The sequence below is a fragment of the Brachionichthys hirsutus genome, chromosome 2, assembly GCF_040956055.1.
Source record: "Brachionichthys hirsutus isolate HB-005 chromosome 2, CSIRO-AGI_Bhir_v1, whole genome shotgun sequence".
In the NCBI taxonomy this organism is placed as follows: Eukaryota; Metazoa; Chordata; class Actinopteri; order Lophiiformes; family Brachionichthyidae; genus Brachionichthys; species Brachionichthys hirsutus.
Window position 1 is genome coordinate 1431376 of NC_090898.1, and position 18175 is coordinate 1449550.

The 18175-nt window shown below is 44.9% G+C and overlaps 1 protein-coding gene across 3 annotated transcripts; it reads right to left on the bottom strand.

Annotated features, from left to right (window-relative positions):
- Positions 1-4326: 4326 nt before the first annotated feature.
- Positions 4327-18054, bottom strand: LOC137902600 (solute carrier family 2, facilitated glucose transporter member 1-like). Of its 3 annotated transcripts, none has more exons than XM_068746702.1 (10): positions 18043-18054; positions 12125-12217; positions 11128-11288; positions 10803-11043; positions 6715-6877; positions 6302-6489; positions 5785-5889; positions 5589-5690; positions 5296-5499; positions 4327-4533 (listed from the first exon to the last, which is right to left on the bottom strand). In XM_068746702.1, exons 2-10 carry the CDS (start codon positions 12200-12202, stop codon positions 4327-4329), a joined length of 1449 nt encoding a protein of 482 aa, XP_068602803.1. In that variant the 5' UTR covers positions 12203-12217; positions 18043-18054. The 3 variants fall into 3 exon arrangements, with proteins under 3 accessions (XP_068602803.1, XP_068602795.1, XP_068602811.1); XM_068746694.1 differs by lacking the exon at positions 18043-18054 and adding an exon at positions 16170-16187; XM_068746710.1 differs by lacking the exon at positions 18043-18054 and adding an exon at positions 15435-15446.
- Positions 18055-18175: the final 121 nt, after the last annotated feature.

The following is an 18175-nucleotide window of genomic DNA, read 5'->3' on the forward strand; positions in this document are numbered from 1 at the left end:
TGTTAATGGGTTCTTGTTCCAAAAATAAAGGTGGAACCACTCATCAAAACCCAACTCAGTTTGCTGGCTTTGAATTTCTCATTCACAGAGCTGGAGCTGACTTTCCATTTCAACACATTGAACATACCTGTGTTACACTGCCACAGAGATAAATTCATGAGCAACACTAAAATGTTTCTGTTACTCCTATGTCTCTATGATAAAAGCTACGGTAGCAGAACCTGTCTTTCGAGGACCGGAACCAAAGAACCGACACCAGCGAGACGTCATCTCCATACTGAAACATCACCACATGTCCTAATGATTAATATAACGGTGCTAAACTTGCTTTTCTCTTGCACGTCGGGAGGGTTTTGTCCAATCAGTCACCTACTTCCTGTTCAATGCGGCCGTTAGTCCAGGCTTGGTGTGACTTTAGCGCATAGCTGCTAAGCTACACTCGTTCTCATAAAGGTTGACCATTTATTGAGCTTCATTATGACAGCGATGAACAAGAAACACAAGGACACGTGACCATTTTCAAAGCTTTGACTTTTGAGAAGACGTGTGTTGTTAGAACTGCAGTTGAACTTTGATGACTGTCCTCGTGTGACCGGTGGACTTGTGCGTTGTGTAGTTCGTGCAGCGTGTGATGCAGGAAGGAGCTACGGGATACAGCGGGAACTTTTGGAGGCACTCTCCGTTTAATCTGGTTGACAAAATACAATATACAAATCAACGTGCGTTGCTAGCATATGGTCCAGCCCAAACTAAAGGGGGAGAAGACATGGGACACAGTTAGCATCTCCCCACACTTTCTTTACGTGAATAAATTCAAGCGTCTGCGTGAAGTTCCAGCTCAACATCAACACAAATAAAAGTAAGATACATTCACAGATGGAGACAAGGGCAACATGAGGACAGAAGGACACACAAATGATTGGGGTACAATGGATGACTGACCTCTTCCGATATCAGCTATGAAAAGGGAAGAGGCAGTGGGAAAACTCTGTATTTATAGCAGATGCATGGACACATGGGGAAGAAACAAAACCACAGAAGAAGCAGCTGGAGGACCTGGAGTCTACACAGTGTATGACACACCAGGTAAAACAGAACCATGACAAACAGACAATTTTGTGTAATTATAATGTTAACATTCATGAACCGGTTACACTAGATAATTTAATTTAAAAAATGTTAAAAACCTAAACGACCTTTCCTGTTGAGACCACCGACGGGTGACGTGAACACTGACTATGTCTCTGTTGCCATGACAGCTGCTATGTTATTTATTATTATTGGCTAGAAGAGAACATACCAGTCCACTTCATTTTCTTCAGTTTCCTGATAGACGACGGGCTCGACCTACTGAACACAGAAGATGGGCGTGAAAGTCGAGTAGGAGGAGTTAATCGTGTCTTCGTCATGCCTCCACCGTTGCATTTCTCCAATCAGGACGGCCAGACAACCAAACATGGAAGTAGCTCAGCCTCCCAGATGACATGCATGACACCATTATGACCGACATGACGAGAATTGTTGTTGACATTTTTCACATTTGTATTTTTTATGCTCCTTTAGGAGTAAATGTTCTTTCTTTTAAGATTATCATGCTCGATTCTTGCTCTACGTAACTTTGCCTTGTACTGATGCGCTCTCTGGGTCTTTTGCCGTTTGACATGACTGAAGGAAACAGTTTTCTATTCACACTGGAGCCCAGTGGAGTCTGTTCTGACCGTCAGAGGTCCGGTGGGGTCTGTTCTGAACTACACGATATCAGACGGGCGGCCTCTAAAGCTCATTAAATGGTTCTGTTTTACCAAACTACACAGTGGGCGGGTGTTACCATGTCAAGCCTCCAACAACTTTATGTGTCACCGAATGTGAAATATTACTACAGCTATAAACACTTGATTGGGGAGTCAAAGCCCAGGACGGTGAGTCAATAAACCTGCACCACATGGTCAGGTGTGTACATCTTACCTGTACCATAACATTGGCCTGTCAACCACCAGTACCTGAGGGCCAGCGGTCACCTTTGCCACATAAACCTTCAAACTTTCGGAGGAAGAAGCCGAGTGAGGAGAAGTCGTCAAACCTTTAGCTGTGTCACCAAGAGAACCTCACAAAAACGTTCTCCTCGGAGGAGAAATGGAACTCGAAGACTCAAAGTTGTCCGCGCCACCTTAAGCGATGAGGTCTGCTGAGAGATGTGGGGGAAATCTCGGTGAGATCTCGGTGTGGCAGTTCGTCTTGGAGAAATGGGCAGTGTATTTATACAACTGCCTGGACTGTGGGGTGAATAAGAGGCTAATGGGGGCAGTTCACTGCACCTGGAGAAATCAGGAGGGTAGGTCAGAAATAAACTCACCAAGCAAGTGAGTTGGTGGAAGAGCTGGGTGTCATGAATTCCACATCTGTTTTTGGATTGGCCTTGGGCTTGCTCTTCAGGTCTTCCATCGATGCTGCATGTATCGAAGGGACCTGAGTCATCGCACCGAGTCTGTAGTCCTGCAGAGAATTAGCAACTCCCAACATCAAACGAGGAAAAGTGAGGCCGGTCCTGTCTATCATAAACACCGCTGAAAAGCAGTATAGGGCTTTAAGGGTGTGTGCAGGCGACACCGGAGGTGAAGGGATCATTGGTGTCATTCCTCACCTCTGGGGACCAGAAACATGTCCTAACACCATTATAACACTACCATATCCCAAATATCGCATCCATTCCATGGTCGCACTTTGGAACCATGTTCTCCAGTTCAGCAGCTAAGCGTTTCAGCGCCTGGTTGTGGTGCCAGGTATATTTGCCTTGGATGAGACTGGTCTGAGAGTCGAGAGTTGCTGGTGCGGCACAGCGAGGACAGGCTGGATCCTCTCCGAACCGGAGGTGTGAGTTGGTTGGAGAGGGCAGAGTGTTCGGCTCCAGGCTCCACAGCATGCTCCCGGGGAACTTCCCACCTCACCCATCGGCCCAGGAAGATGGACGCATGTTTGACTTCTGAGGTAAAGATGGAAGCTTTGTCCTGTTTTTTGTGGAATGGTTCTCAGTACATGATGAACGTGCGTGCTCAGATGTTGTTTTACCCTGAGAACCATTTGCCCCCTTGACTGTGGCGTGTTCCTAGTGGTGTCGGCGTGTAATCACGTTGTGGAATCCCATCTAATATGGGAATTCCCTACACTGGGCAATCTTACCACCTCAGCAAGGACCTGAATGGTTGTTTCGCTCAAACATGAAACAGGATCAATGGTTTTAGACGTATGCATATACAGCTGGGAAATGCATGTCCAATACTCAACATCAATGCTGAATATACTCCTGCACATGTTTTATTTCCATGTACACAAAATATTACATATTTGTGTGAAAACCTTTATTCACCATTACAAATACATGCATGCAGTTTTTAACGCAGACAGAAAGTGATGCTGCAACATAAGTTATTTTTGTACAACATATTATTAATGACTGATATTTACTTCCATCCCTCAGCATTTTAATTCTTAATATTATGTGAAACATTCTGTCTCATACTCTAACTGTAACTCATTACCAATACATCAAAAACATGTACTTAGTACCTTTTATAATAATCATAAGAATAGAGCCGTTTACAAATACAGTGTAAAATGTTCATAAAATTGATTAAATAATATGTATAGATGTAATAATTATAATACTGATAGTTGCCATTGAAAACACAGTTCTGACATTATCATAATTATGAATATGGAGAATGAGGGTAATTGAGCTACTACTGTGTCAACATTACACATTCATGTACTGTCTAGTTCTGCATCATTATTTGTTCTTTTGCACAGCAGTGAAAAACTATAGATAATTTAAGAACTTCATTATCTTCAAACTGGAACATTTTATTTTTTCACATTGGATTTGCAGTTCCGAGTTTAGAATTATAGCTTGACGGCTTTCTGTTATTACACTCACGCACGCAGTCAGTTTATACACTTTATTTGAACTTCAGGCGGCGATCAGTGCTGGGAATGGTCTCCCCGACGGCACGGCCTCAGCCTAGAGAAGACTCTGTAGTTCATCTCAGGGCTAGCTAGAAATGTTTCATTAGCATCAGCCCTTCGGTTAGGGGTTTTACGTAATCGTGGGTACGGCAGATTTGGAACAAAAATTACAATGTTCTTCCCACATTAGCTTTTAAAAAGTCATGAATGTTCAAGAGTTGGAATAAGAGCTTGTCACCGCAGCATATTTGGTCCTTGGGAAGACTAAACCTCGTCTGCAACACCAACACTAGCAATATTATGAGATATTGACTGTATCCTAATCATAGCCGTGTTCCACGTGACCGAACGCGTGGATGGCAGAGTTCACAAGTTGGGGTCATCCCCCCTCAGGGTGTTGAACTCTTCAGGGGCAGAGTACTTGTCAGCACCCTGACCAGCCGCCTGGCGGAACCCTGCCGCGATCTCGTCGAAGGTGCGGCCCTTGGTCTCTGGCACCTTGAAGTAGGTGAAGACGAAGAAGCCAAGTAGCAGAACGGTGAAGATGACGAAGACATAAGGGCCACAGAGTTGCTGCAGGGACATCAAAAACAGAATATCACTTCTTTAAAATGATGGGTTAAAGCCACGGCATAAAAAGTTGCTGAAAGAATAAAGCCCAAAGCCTCTGCCAACAGGGTGGGCTTGAAAAGGGCCGTGTCTTTTCCTGTGAGCTCGGAATCCAGGCTTCTTATGACCAGCAAATGTCCTAGCTGGTCCACACAAGGGAGAGGCGTTGGCCTCCACTAGGAAATAAATCCTTCATCTCATTTGACAAGGTGTTCCTGATGCATGGCTAAAAACACCAAAACAACGCATTTAAACATAAGAGAAGGGCCTAGACATTGCCACGTTAGAGGGTTCCTTACTCTACTCGGTTCTTTCATCTCTGTCAGAGGTTTATGGTCAATGAAGAGAACGTTCAAACCTTTGCTAAATACAATTCAGGTACAAGTTGGGGAGGAAATCAGCGCTGAGGTTCGACAGCTGTCTCTTGTTTGTTCCACGAGCCGAACAAAACAAATTCCCCAGATCTTCCCTGTAATAGTTCCGCTGCCCCCCTCCCTTGAAATCCTATCATTGCCTAACAAGTATTGGAATGTCCATTGTGCGATATATGTGGTGTGCTCTATTGGGATTTAACGTAATCTATTAATCAATAAGAGTGTGTGTTATGCAATCCCTTTGTTGTGTAAGCATGCAGCCAGTTGTTTGTTTGAAAGTCTTGGTTAAAAGCAATTCTGAACAAACAAAGGTACATACATTACCCATTGAGCTTTAGTTAAAGCTGTTCACCTCAACATACTGGAAGCACATCCCAACTACGAAGTTTGCAGACCAGTTGGAGAAACCAGCAACTGCGATGGCAGCAGGTCGAGGCCCCTGGCTGAAGAGCTCGGCCACAATGAACCAAGGGATGGGGCCCGGGCCAATTTCAAAAAAGGCTACAAAACTGAAAATGGCCAAAATGCTGACATAGGACATCCACTTGAGCTGGTCCTAAGAAACAAAGGCCACCATTAAATATGGCAATGTCCTTAATTTAAAAAGACACAAGGGTTTAAGGAAAGGTGACCTCAAGGACTTACCAGCAACACCATGGCAACAGTTAGAAATACAGCTGAAACAGCCATCCCCATCAAACCAATGAGGTGAAGCGGTCTCCTCCCCATACGCTCGACCAAAAACAACTGTAAAGAGGGACAGGAAGTACGTTACCACTACAGACTGGGGAGATGCTACAGGAGTTCAGCGCCTGAGCGCAATGGTTCTTCTGGGACGTACAGAAACCACAGTGAAGATGGTGTTGACCACTCCAGCACCAATGGTTGCATAGACAGGTTGGGACACTCCTGTTCGCTCAAAGATACCAGTCGAGTAGTAAAACACCTGAAGATGACATCACACAGGGACGAGTTACCTAAAGGTTAGGTTAGTGTGTGGGGAGCTTTGCAGCCTTAAGACTGAAGACGTAAACTAGGAATTGAAGTCACTAAAACTACTTTAACAGCAGGTTCTTTATTTACAGGAGGGCATGTCTGCAACTCAATCCTCAATTTTGGCAAAGAATAATCACGTGTATATGTATAATATGGATTAAACAAGCACCTGTACCTGGTGGGAGCCCACTGACGTCTGAATCGTTGGTCAAATCTGCCTCCACAGTAACACGTAAATATATCTCAACAAGAGATTTCATACCTCCTGTTGTGGGAGACTATATTTGGCTCGTCCCTCTGCAGGCTGTACTGTGTGAGCGTTGAATTTGGTTCCATGGTTGAGTTTGATTTCTTTAACTTACAGCATTGATTCCAGACAGCTGCTGTGAGAGCTGCATTGTGATGGCAACAATGATAGGCTGGCGGTAGTTGGGGGAACGGAACAGCTCGGCTATGGTCACCTTCTTCTCCCTCATCATCTGCTCGCTCTCCTCCTTCATGTCCTGCATGTCTTCGTTAACGTCATCGGTGCCTCGCACCTTGATTAAGACTGGAAGACAGTACTTCAAGTTGCATTCACTGTGTCCAATCGTCAAATGGGAGCTTTAACGCTATCCCACACAGGCTGTCGTGTGTGCTTAGCAGGATATGCATGCGAGAAAGACTAGTCCCTGATGCCCACTCAGGTCAGTAACTTCTTGTCAAAGTTACATCATTAACAGTTGTGTTTTCGTCTGATATGGTTATGTATTTTGAAAATGCATGTGTGTCTCACTGCTGCGAGCTTTGCTCTCCTCATTGCGGTCGATAAGGAGGTACCGAGGGCTCTCAGGGCAGAAGGGCAGCAGGGCAGACTGCAGCACAGCTGGCAGCAGAGTGAAACCCAACAGGAGAGGCCACAGGGAGGCATTTCCCAGGATGGATTCTATCCCAAAGACCTACAGGATACACACAAAACACTTAGTGTATAAGCACATAATATTCTTTGTAATTCATTATCACATTAACAGGAACATTGCTGTTTCCCTCATTCCAAATTGAAGGCCCTCAAATCTACAAATGAAAACAGGAACTTTCCGCTTCCTTGCTGTTCGTTATATTTTGTGAGTTGAGTAATTGTTTATGGCATAGAGGTTGCGTTTCTCCCGTCCATTGGTTGGTTTGTTGGTCTGTTTGGCATGTTTGGCCTGACTCTTGTTTGGTTTGAGTGAAGTCTTACTTAACACAATTCATTTTCAATGATATAACTTGATCAATATTTTCTGATGTGAACATTGTGTACCTCAGGTCTCAGTTTGAGACCCGTTCTTCTTGTTATATTTGTCGTCTCTTTTCCACATTTAAGGGGTACATTTGTATTGCTATGCAGACAATACTCTGTTGTGCATGTCAGTGGAAACAATCCTTGTCAACTTGCAAATATAGAGGTTCCCTGTTGGAGGGTTCACTCTGTCAGGTGACAGAGTCTGGGATGATAACTCAAAGGAGGACTATCAACTAACTAAAAGACATGGTCTCTGGAAGGGAGATAATGTGCTAACGTTAGCCATGCAGTGTAAAAGCAACTTCTGTCATGTCGAGTTGTGGGACCATTGTTGTTACCATGATAACAGACCCAGGTCTTTATCCAGGTTAGATATCATTCAGATAGAGAGAGATATCTGATAGATAGATAGATTGTTCTTACCGCTGGCCCACTCTATTGTGAAAGCAGTCGTTCCCTTGTAGTGATCTGGGACACTTTATGCCGGCCCTGTTGCTGCTGTTGCTATTTTGCACTACTGCCTGTGATTCTCACTCTCTCTGTGTGTATATATATACCGTATTTTCCGGATTATAAGTTGCGGCTTTTTTCATAGTTTGGTCGGGGGTGCGACTTATAAATCGGAGCGACTTATATATGCTTTTTTTTTACAAAATCTGTGAGCGCAGAGACAGTAGCCTACACATTTCTATAACAGGTGTTACAGGGAACTCTGTGACCCGTCAGAATCTGTCGCGGTTTCTGGAGGTTCAGAGTTATCTGTCACACCTGTTATCTAAAAACACAAATTAGAAGGGCTGAATGAAAATGGCGCCGAAAAGAAAGTCATATTCCGCGGCTTACAAGCTTCAGATAGTGAAATATGGAGCCGAAAACGGCAATCGAGCAGCAGAAAGAAAGTTTGGAGTGAGCGAAAAACTTGTAAGGGACTGGCGAAAAGCGGAGGTTACGCTTACTGAAATGAAGAAAACAAAGAAAGCTAATCGCGGGCAACAAGCTAGGTGGCCGCAGTTGGAGGAACGAGTTCACGCATGGGTGCTTGAACAACGTGCTGCTGGGAGAGGTTTGTCAACGGTGCAGTTGCGTCTCCATGCCCAGGTGGTTGCCAGGGAGGTGAATATAAACGGCTTTGCGGGAGGACCTTCTTGGTGTTACCGCTTCATGCAACGCAAACGCCTCTCTATCAGAGCAAGGACGACACTGTCCCAAAAACTGCCAGCGGACTTCCAAGCCAAGGTTGACAGTTTCCGCGCGTTCATTGAAAAGCATGTAAGTGATCACAACGTGACACCGGATCATAGTATTAACATGGACGAGGTCCCCCTCACTTTTGACATCCCCATGGGCCGAAGTGTTGCAGAGAAAGGGCAAAAAAGTGTGAGTATCGTTACAACTGGTCATGAGAGATCACACTTCACAGTGGTGCTGGCATGTTGTGGAGACGGATCTAAACTGCCACCGATGGTCATTTTCAAACGAAAAACCATGCCAAAAATCCAATCCTCCTCAGTTGCAGTCGACGTGAACGAGAAAGGGTGGATTGATCAAGAAATGATGAACTTGTGGCTTACAAAGTGCTACAATAAGCGACCGGATGGCTTCTTTAGAGCACTTGTGATGGATAGCATGAGAGCGCACATCACACCACAGTTAAAAAATAAATTAAAAGTTTTCAACTCCATACCTGCCATCATCCCTGGAGGCTTAACCAAAATACTCCAGCCACTTGATATCTCCGTGAATAGGAGCTTTAAGTCAGTTTTGCGTAACCTGTGGGAGCAGTGGATGACGGATGGAGAGCACAGCTTCACGGCAACCGGGAGAATGCGCCATGCAACTTTCCTGGAAGTCATTGAATGGATCGACAAAGCATGGGCTTCAGTGACAACCGCAACCATCCTGTCGGGATTCAGAAAGGCTGGAATAATTGGAACTGCAACTGACGACGAGTCTGATGTAAGCGACGTAGAAGAGGAAGCGGCGTCTTGTCTACCTGCCGAGTTGGGGGAGTTGTTCAAAAGTGACACCGAGGATGAAGATTTCCTTGGATTTCGTGATTCGGAGTAAAACCTGATATTTTGGTAAACGTGTTAGCATGTTCTTTGTGCTATATGTTGTTTGGTGTTGGATTTTATCAAATAAATTTTCCCCAAAAATGCGACTTATCCTCCAGTGCGACCTATATATGTTTTTTTCTTCTTAATTATGCATTTTTTGGCTGGTGCGACCTACAATCCGGAGCGACGTATAATCCAAAAAATACGGTATATTGTTTCTTTAAGAGAGAGAATTTAGTTTTTGATTTGACTATGTTATGATGTGTGCCTTAAGCCGTGGACCTTCTCACGATTTTATTATGTTCGCACAATGACAAAGTATCTTGAATCTTGAATCTTGAATCTTAATGCCATAACTTGTGTTGGATGTTATTTTTCTTTATTTATTATTTAATATTATTTACTTGAATAAGTTTGATTATTGATCGATGGAGTACTGTGGTTTTCTTAACCTGATCAATTGAAAGGATTTATGTTATAATAACAGCAATAATCTATCCATATATTTTTACAACTATACAATTGAATATTCAATGTTTATAACTTAAGTATTGAACTGATCAAACGGAAACATTCAGCAACATGTCAATAACAATAGCAACACGCTGCAGTCAGGAAATCAATAATCTGCTGGAGGTGACTATTGAAAGTTATTTGAACTTTTTTGTTTTTTCCAGCATGTGCTGACATGTTGACCCCGGCGACATATGGATCAGGATCAGCACTGGACAGCTCCATAGGTAGCTGGATACATATGGATCAGGATCAGCACTGGACAGCTCCATATGTAGCCGGCTACATATGGATTAGGATCAGCACTGGACAGCTCCATAGGTAGCCGGCTACCTATGGAGCTGTCCAGTGCTGATCCTGAATCTGAACTTCAGCAATGGACAGCTCCATAGGTAGTCGGCTACATATGGATCAGGATCAGCACTGGACAGCTCCATATGTAGCCGGCTACATCTGGAGCTGTCCAGTGCTGATCCTGAAAGTGACGTATTTTCCGCAGCATTGACTCTGGAATGTTCTTTATCTTCCGCACTTCGGTTGGTTTTTTGGTTTTGCTTTGATTTTGTATCGATTATCTTTGTTCCTGCGTGATGATTGCATTTGAATGGAACTTTTCTACATTATTAGATGTGCTAATTTATTCCCATCACAAACTTTGGTTCATACTTAGAGATAAAGCCATACTGTAAATGAGAAGAATCCTAACAATTTTTAAGTTTCAACCTCTTAAAAAAGTAATATCAAAACTGAATATTTTATAGTACACATTTCTTACTGTGTTATAGTCTACATTTGGCCTTTGGAAGGCAAACATAATGCTAATGTGGTCCTTGGAGAAAATGAGTTTGGTTTACACAACATGAAGCACAATATTAGCAACCCAAAAGTGGGAATCATGGGAAATGTCTTGTCGTCTTGTCGGCTAACGGGGCTTTATTTCAGCTTTATTAACTGGAACCACAAACACATCCGCGTAAAGCCTTAAATGGCTGTACTACCCCAACTACGGTCCATGTCGGAGAATCTCACCTGAGCTATGAGAATGCCAATCACGACACCAAGCTGATGCAGAGTGCCTAACGCTCCACGGATGGACGTGGGAGAGATTTCTTCAACGTAAATAGGCACAAAGCCAGTGGAGAGTCCGGAGTACAGACCCACGACAAAGCGTCCGATGATGAGCATCTCAAAGGAGGCAGCCAGCTTGGAAAAACCCATAAACGCTGCAGCAATTAAGACGAGCACATTGGCCATGAGCATGGAGTTCTTCCTGTACAGATAAGAGCATTTATTAAAGTGTGCTTGTTATTTTTAAAGGAAGGTCTGATCAACATGTAATCAAAAGGAGTCATACCTGCCAAAGCGGTTCACGAAGAGGCCAACCGAGAAGGAGCCCAGCATTCCTCCCACAGAGAAGATGGCCACAGAGAAAGACCACAGAGCTGTTAAAGTGGCCGGAGGGATGGCTTCTGAAAATCTGCCGGTCCACGTCTCATTGTAGAAGCTCTCGATAATCTAAAACACAAAGCAGCACCCCGTGGGGTTGGGATGGGAGGACGACCAGGGACTCGAGTCGTTGCTAGTGTCCTTGCTGCTGTTTCTCTCAGCGCCTGCCCTGGCAGACCTCAGCCTCGAGGAGTCACTGGCATGGCCGGTGAAGCATTCTGATAAATGTCCAGATAACAGCTTCAGACAGACTAGTAGAAGGAAGCGTAGAACAAAATGAAGCACAAATGATCTGCGTAAGGATGCCTCTCGGCTCCAAGGCCTCCCTGGGGCTGGGAGAGCAGTGGGAAAGGCCTCCGCATGGGGCAGAGAAGATACCGGGGGAAGCGCAGGGGCCGGGCTGGGGTAGTTTAAAACGAGGCTTACTGATTGAGCAGCAAGAGGAGTCAGGTCAAAGCAGCTAATCTGTTAGACTCGCCAATTTGATCAGCTGAGTCCGCCCATGTGAACAGGCACCACGCGTAATATTCAGTGGAGGAACAACATGGATTAAACGGGTCTGGGATCATGCTGGACTCGCTCACCACAAAACAATGGCTATGGATTAGACAGCTGTCCACCTGCAAGCACAGCTCGCCCGTTAGCCCTGAGCTCGCTAATCCTTAACGTCTCCAACATCCTGCTGAACGTCGCATTAACTCCTCCCTCTGTCAAACCACCTTCACAAGCTGCTCCAAACATGGCTGACTCAAAGCTGTGCTGCCTACACTTGAACGGAGTCTGCTGAAGTAAACCGGGCTGAGCTGTTCAACTGGTCAGCTGATGTGATGACCAGATTTGGCTCATGCTCAATATCGGGTGAGAGAGCGTCGAGGTAAAAGTACAAACAATGAATACATACTCACATTCTGTGGTGCATTGATGACACCTGTGTTGTAGCCAAACTGGAACGAGCCAATCACAGCGGTCCCGACGGCCATCATCAGCTGTGGTGTCACCTGTTGTCAAAGCAGAGGAACAGAAATTCGTATCCGAACTTGGAACAACGACGCTACAGTCGGTACGGCCGGTAGTTGCTCCGTTCCGAAGACTCTGCCGCTCAACGAAACTCCGTTGGCCGACAACTTGGCCAACATTTTGTGTGGTCAAAATGTTTTATATAGCATATGTATATTCTGTTTCTACTGTACATATGTAATACTCAGTCACGACTCCACAGCCAGAGCATTCCACTCGCAGATTCCTTTTCCTAAACACAGACTTTCAGATTCCTGAAAGCCCGTTGTAGCTCTGAGTCGTCGTTATTGTTATTGTTGTGAAGACTTCTAGATCAACGTGCAGATTGTCTGGATCAGGGGTCTTCAACCGTAATCAATATATTTTCCGTTTTATTGATTATTAGACTCTGACGTGTTTTATTTTGAAAAACCACTGGATTTTCTCTGACGTAACTTTCACCTGCAAATCGTTACACGTGAAGACGCTTGTCTCGGTCACGTGATGCGTTACTAAAAAAATAAACCTTTAAACTAAAATCAGTCAAAAACAAACGTCTTTGGAGAACTTCTTTACAAAGGAGAGAAGTTAAACTGAGGAGGAAGAAGAGGAGTCGACGACCTCCAAGGAAAGAAGGAGAATACCAGCAATCATGCACCAAGCCTTAAAAACTGCTTCAATGCAGAGACCAAGAACCCCGGATTAAAAGACAAGAACCCTGCATTTAAAGACAAGAACCCTGCATTTAAAGACAAGAACCCCAGATTTTAAAAGACAAGAACCCCGGATTAAAAGACAAGAACCCTGCATTTAAAGACAAGAACCCCAGATTAAAAGACAAGAACCCTGCATTTAAAGACAAGAACCCCAGATTAAAAGACAAGAACCCCGGATTAAAAGACAAGAACCCTGCATTTAAAGACAAGAACCCCAGATTAAAAGACAAGAACCCTGCATTTAAAGACAAGAACCCCAGATTAAAAGACAAGAACCCCGGATTAAAAGACAAGAACCCTGCATTTAAAGACAAGAACCCCAGATTAAAAGACAAGAACCCCAGATTAAAATACAAGAACCCCGGATTAAAAGACAAGAACCCCGGATTAAAAGACAAGAACCCCGGATTAAAAGACAAGAACCCTGCATTTAAAGACAAGAACCCCAGATTAAAAGACAAGAACCCCGGATTAAAAGACAAGAACCCTGCATTTAAAGACAAGAACCCTGCATTTAAAGACAAGAATCCTGCATTTAAAGACAAGAACCCCGGATTAAAAGACAAGAACCCTGCATTTAAAGACAAGAACCCCCAGATTAAAAGACAAGAACCCCGGATTAAAAGACAAGAACCCTGCATTTAAAGACAAGAACCCCAGATTAAAAGACAAGAACCCTGCATTTAAAGACAAGAACCCCAGATTAAAAGACAAGAACCCCGGATTAAAAGACAAGAACCCTGCATTTAAAGACAAGAACCCCAGATTAAAAGACAAGAACCCCGGATTAAAAGACAAGAACCCTGCATTTAAAGACAAGAACCCCAGATTAAAAGACAAGAACCCCGGATTAAAAGACAAGAACCCTGCATTTAAAGACAAGAACCCCGGATTAAAAGACAAGAACCCTGCATTTAAAGACAAGAACCCCAGATTAAAAGACAAGAACCCTGCATTTAAAGACAAGAACCCCAGATTAAAAGACAAGAACCCCGGATTAAAAGACAAGAACCCTGCATTTAAAGACAAGAACCCCAGATTAAAAGACAAGAACCCCAGATTAAAAGACAAGAACCCTGCATTTAAAGACAAGAACCCCAGATTAAAAGACAAGAACCCCGGATTAAAAGACAAGAACCCTGCATTTAAAGACAAGAACCCCGGATTAAAAGACAAGAACCCTGCATTTAAAGACAAGAACCCCAGATTAAAAGACAAGAACCCTGCATTTAAAGACAAGAACCCCAGATTAAAAGACAAGAACCCCGGATTAAAAGACAAGAACCCTGCATTTAAAGACAAGAACCCCGGATTAAAAGACAAGAACCCTGCATTTAAAGACAAGAACCCCAGATTAAAAGACAAGAACCCCGGATTAAAAGACAAGAACCCTGCATTTAAAGACAAGAACCCCAGATTAAAAGACAAGAACCCCAGATTAAAAGACAAGAACCCTGCATTTAAAGACAAGAACCCCGGATTAAAAGACAAGAACCCTGCATTTAAAGACAAGAACCCCAGATTAAAAGACAAGAACCCCAGATTAAAAGACAAGAACCCTGCATTTAAAGACAAGAACCCCAGATTAAAAGACAAGAACCCTGCATTTAAAGACAAGAACCCCAGATTAAAAGACAAGAACCCCGGATTAAAAGACAAGAACCCTGCATTTAAAGACAAGAACCCCAGATTAAAAGACAAGAACCCCAGATTAAAATACAAGAACCCCGGATTAAAAGACAAGAACCCCGGATTAAAAGACAAGAACCCCGGATTAAAAGACAAGAACCCTGCATTTAAAGACAAGAACCCCAGATTAAAAGACAAGAACCCCGGATTAAAAGACAAGAACCCTGCATTTAAAGACAAGAACCCTGCATTTAAAGACAAGAATCCTGCATTTAAAGACAAGAACCCCGGATTAAAAGACAAGAACCCTGCATTTAAAGACAAGAACCCCCAGATTAAAAGACAAGAACCCTGCATTTAAAGACAAGAACCCCAGATTAAAAGACAAGAACTTGTGGTTCGTGGTTAAATTTACGGTCCCCCCGGTCCACGGAAAAATTGCCTGGCATGAAACCGGTCTGTGGCAGGAAAAAAGTTGCAGACTGCTAATCTAGATCTACATCTAGAACAGGGGTCGGGAACCTGCATCTCCGGAGCCGCATGTGGCTCTTTCATCCTTCTGTTGTGGCTCCCTGTGACTTTAGAAAATAAATAATTTAATGAGTATTTAATCAACTCATTCAATGCCATAATAAATATAATTGTCAAGCACCTTTTTTACACAGGGGGGCGGCAAGTGGAAGGTCTTGCGCAGGTTTACAGTGAATATCAGACCTCTCCTCAACCACAATGAGGACCTACAGCCCTGTTGGGGGCAGCATTGCTGTTTTTCGGTGGATGATCGCCATCTATTACAATGTAATTAAAAGAAGAATCTCTTTATCAAGATAGTGATCGAGTCCAGTGGCTGTCTCGGGGCGAGGTGCTGAAGCGCTTTGCTACCTGTCTGGAGCACGTGAAAACCTTCTGCAGGACGTTTCAGTGATCGTTTCCACCGTGTCATTATTCAACGCAAGCTGCATTTGGAAAGATATTCAGTGAGTTCAGAAAGGAAAAACAGACTCTCTCTTTGCCTGTCACGCCGCTGGACATCAGCAGAGGGTGCTCTTCTACCAATCGAGTGAGACTGAGACTGGAGTGTCATTCCTGACGCGTTGATGAACAGGAGAAATGTGCTTCTGGAGTTCTGTCCATCTTCGGCTCGACATACTTGTGTGAGCAAGTTTCCTCAAGCATGAACTTATCTTGTCATCGGTCGCACCACCGGGTCTCCTTCGAGCCTGTTAATCCCTGAGGTTAGGGTTTACCTGCATTGCTCTTCAACTCAAATGGCGTGTGTGTGTGTGTGTGTGTACTTGTATTCCCAGCTCTCCCGCTCCGCTGCTTGGTTTTCCCAGTTAATTCTCTGTTTTGACTCGTGCTTGCTTTGTGGTTTGTATTAAGATTATATTTTCAAATCAAGACTTTCCTCGTATCCAAAATTATGACAATTGTCCTCACCTGTGTGTACATGAAATACACACAACGTGTATCAAGTCAAATTGTGTAAATGCTATTGTGAGACGTTGCTGTTAGAACGTTAGATGCCTGATATCATATTACCAGTAGCTGCTATCATTTCCACCAGTCTACAGTCGGCTTTCAGCATCGTCTTCGTTGCAGCAGTTACCTTACGGAACGTCTCCATCCCAGCTTCGTGGATCACTCTCAAACCCAGAATGCACCTCTGCCCTCGATAATCCGGGTCAATAGGCTCTATCTTCGGACTAAACTTGAGGTCATGTCACTTTGAAATATCGTTTAGTTCAACATGAATGTGAAGAAATGCTTTCAGTGCTGCCTCCATTCACCTGTAAGCAGCTTAGTGACGCTAAGTGGATCTGCATGGGCAGCGGAGGAGCCATCTGATTGGCTCGCACGTGTCTCCTAGTCTTAATGCATGGAGTGTTTGATCATCTTGTCTTCAGTATAGCACTGCGTCCTCAGCCCTGTGTCCTCAGCACTGTGTCCTCAGCACTGTGTCCTCAGCACTGTGTCCTCAGCAGTGTGTCCTCAGTACTGTGTCCTCAGCACTGTGTCCTCAGCAGTGTGTCCTCAGCACTGTGTCCTCAGCACTGTGTCCTCAGCACTGTGTTCTCAGCACTGTGTCCTCAACACTGTGTCCTCAGCACTGTGTCCTCAGCAGTGTGTCCTCAGCACTGTGTCATCAGCACTGTGTCCTCAGCACTGTGTCCTCAGCAGTGTGTCCTCAGCACTGTGTCATCAGCACTGTGTCCTCAGCACTGTGTCCTCAGCACTGTGTCCTCAGCAGTGTGTCCTCAGCACTGTGTCATCAGCACTGTGTCCTCAGCACTGTGTCCTCAGCAGTGTGTCCTCAACACTGTGTCCTCAGCACTGTGTCCTCAGCAGTGTGTCCTCAGCACTGCGTCCTCAGCAGTGTGTCCTCAGCACTGTGTCCTCAGCAGTGTGTCCTCAGCACTGCGTCCTCAGCAGTGTGTCCTCAGCACTGTGTCCTCAGCACTGTGTCCTCAGCACTGCGTCCTCAGCAGTGTGTCCTCAGCACTGTGTCCTCAGCACTGCGTCCTCAGCAGTGTGTCCTCAGTACTGTGTCCTCAGCACTGTGTCCTCAGCACTGCGTCCTCAGCAGTGTGTCCTCAGCACTGTGTCCTCAGCACTGCGTCCTCAGCAGTGTGTCCTCAGCACTGTGTCCTCAGCACTGTGTCCTCAGCACTACGTCTGTGTCCTCAGCAGAAGTGGACGGATAAGCGACGCCGTTTGGCTGGGGCTCAGTGGTAGGGCGTCGTCCTCACATGGTCATGGGTTTGAGCCCCAGCCCTGCAGCCCACAGGCCCGTGTATTCTCGAGAACCCACTGCCAGTGGTGGTTCCACTGGTGCGTGAACAACGGTGTGAATGGTTACCACTCCAAAAGAACGGGAAGCTACCGGCACCGGCGCTGTAGGGTCCATTTAACTAAAGAACGGGAAGCTACCGGCACCGGCGCTGTAGGGTCCGGTTAACTCTTAATTATCACAAATGTATTTCAGGGTTTGTAAAATCTATAAATATTTTTATTCTTTTTACATTGCTATTATGGAAAGATTTATTTTATCTATAACTTGGTGGAAGGATGCCGCATTGGTAAACGGTCCAGCGAAACGAGGCGGTCTGGTTTTGGGTCAAGTCGGAGCATGGCTCGGTTTGCTTTCAGAGCAACAGACCGCCGTCACCAATAAGCCAAAAACAGCGACGATGAAAGGAAGGAAGACGAAGAAGCTGCAAGAACACACGCAGAGGAGGAGAGTCAAATCTAAAGTGAACTCGACTAAAACAGTCAAATGCAAAGCTCGCTTTGCTTTCCATGCGGAGACGAAAGAGAGCAACGGCAGCTGAGGGTGAGGAGGGTGAGAGGAAGAGGGGCAGAGGGGAGGTCCCTCGTGCCCGCCCAGGCGAGAGGTCGTCTCTCACTAATCCTCTGGACACCGGAGCGACTTATCGTCGGAGGCTGATGCCACACCTCCTGACATGTGGCCTGACGCCAGCTCTCTCTCGCTCTCCCTCTCTCTCTCTCTCTCCTTCTCAACCCAGCTGTCGAGACAGATGTCCGTCCACTGAGCCTTAGGTTCTGTCCAAGGTTTCTGCCTGTTAAAAGGAATTTTTTCCTTGCCTCTGTCTC

What these genes read in the sequence shown, in the direction of transcription:
- LOC137902600 (XM_068746694.1), bottom strand. An exon ending in TCATCAATGCACCACAGAAT is followed by an intron (nt 11,289 to 12,124) that starts GTGAGTATGTAT and finishes TTTGTGTTTTAG; the next exon opens with ATTATCGAGAGCTTCTACAA. An exon ending in TTGGCATTCTCATAGCTCAG is followed by an intron (nt 6,878 to 10,802) that starts GTGAGATTCTCC and finishes TGTATCCTGTAG; the next exon opens with GTCTTTGGGATAGAATCCAT.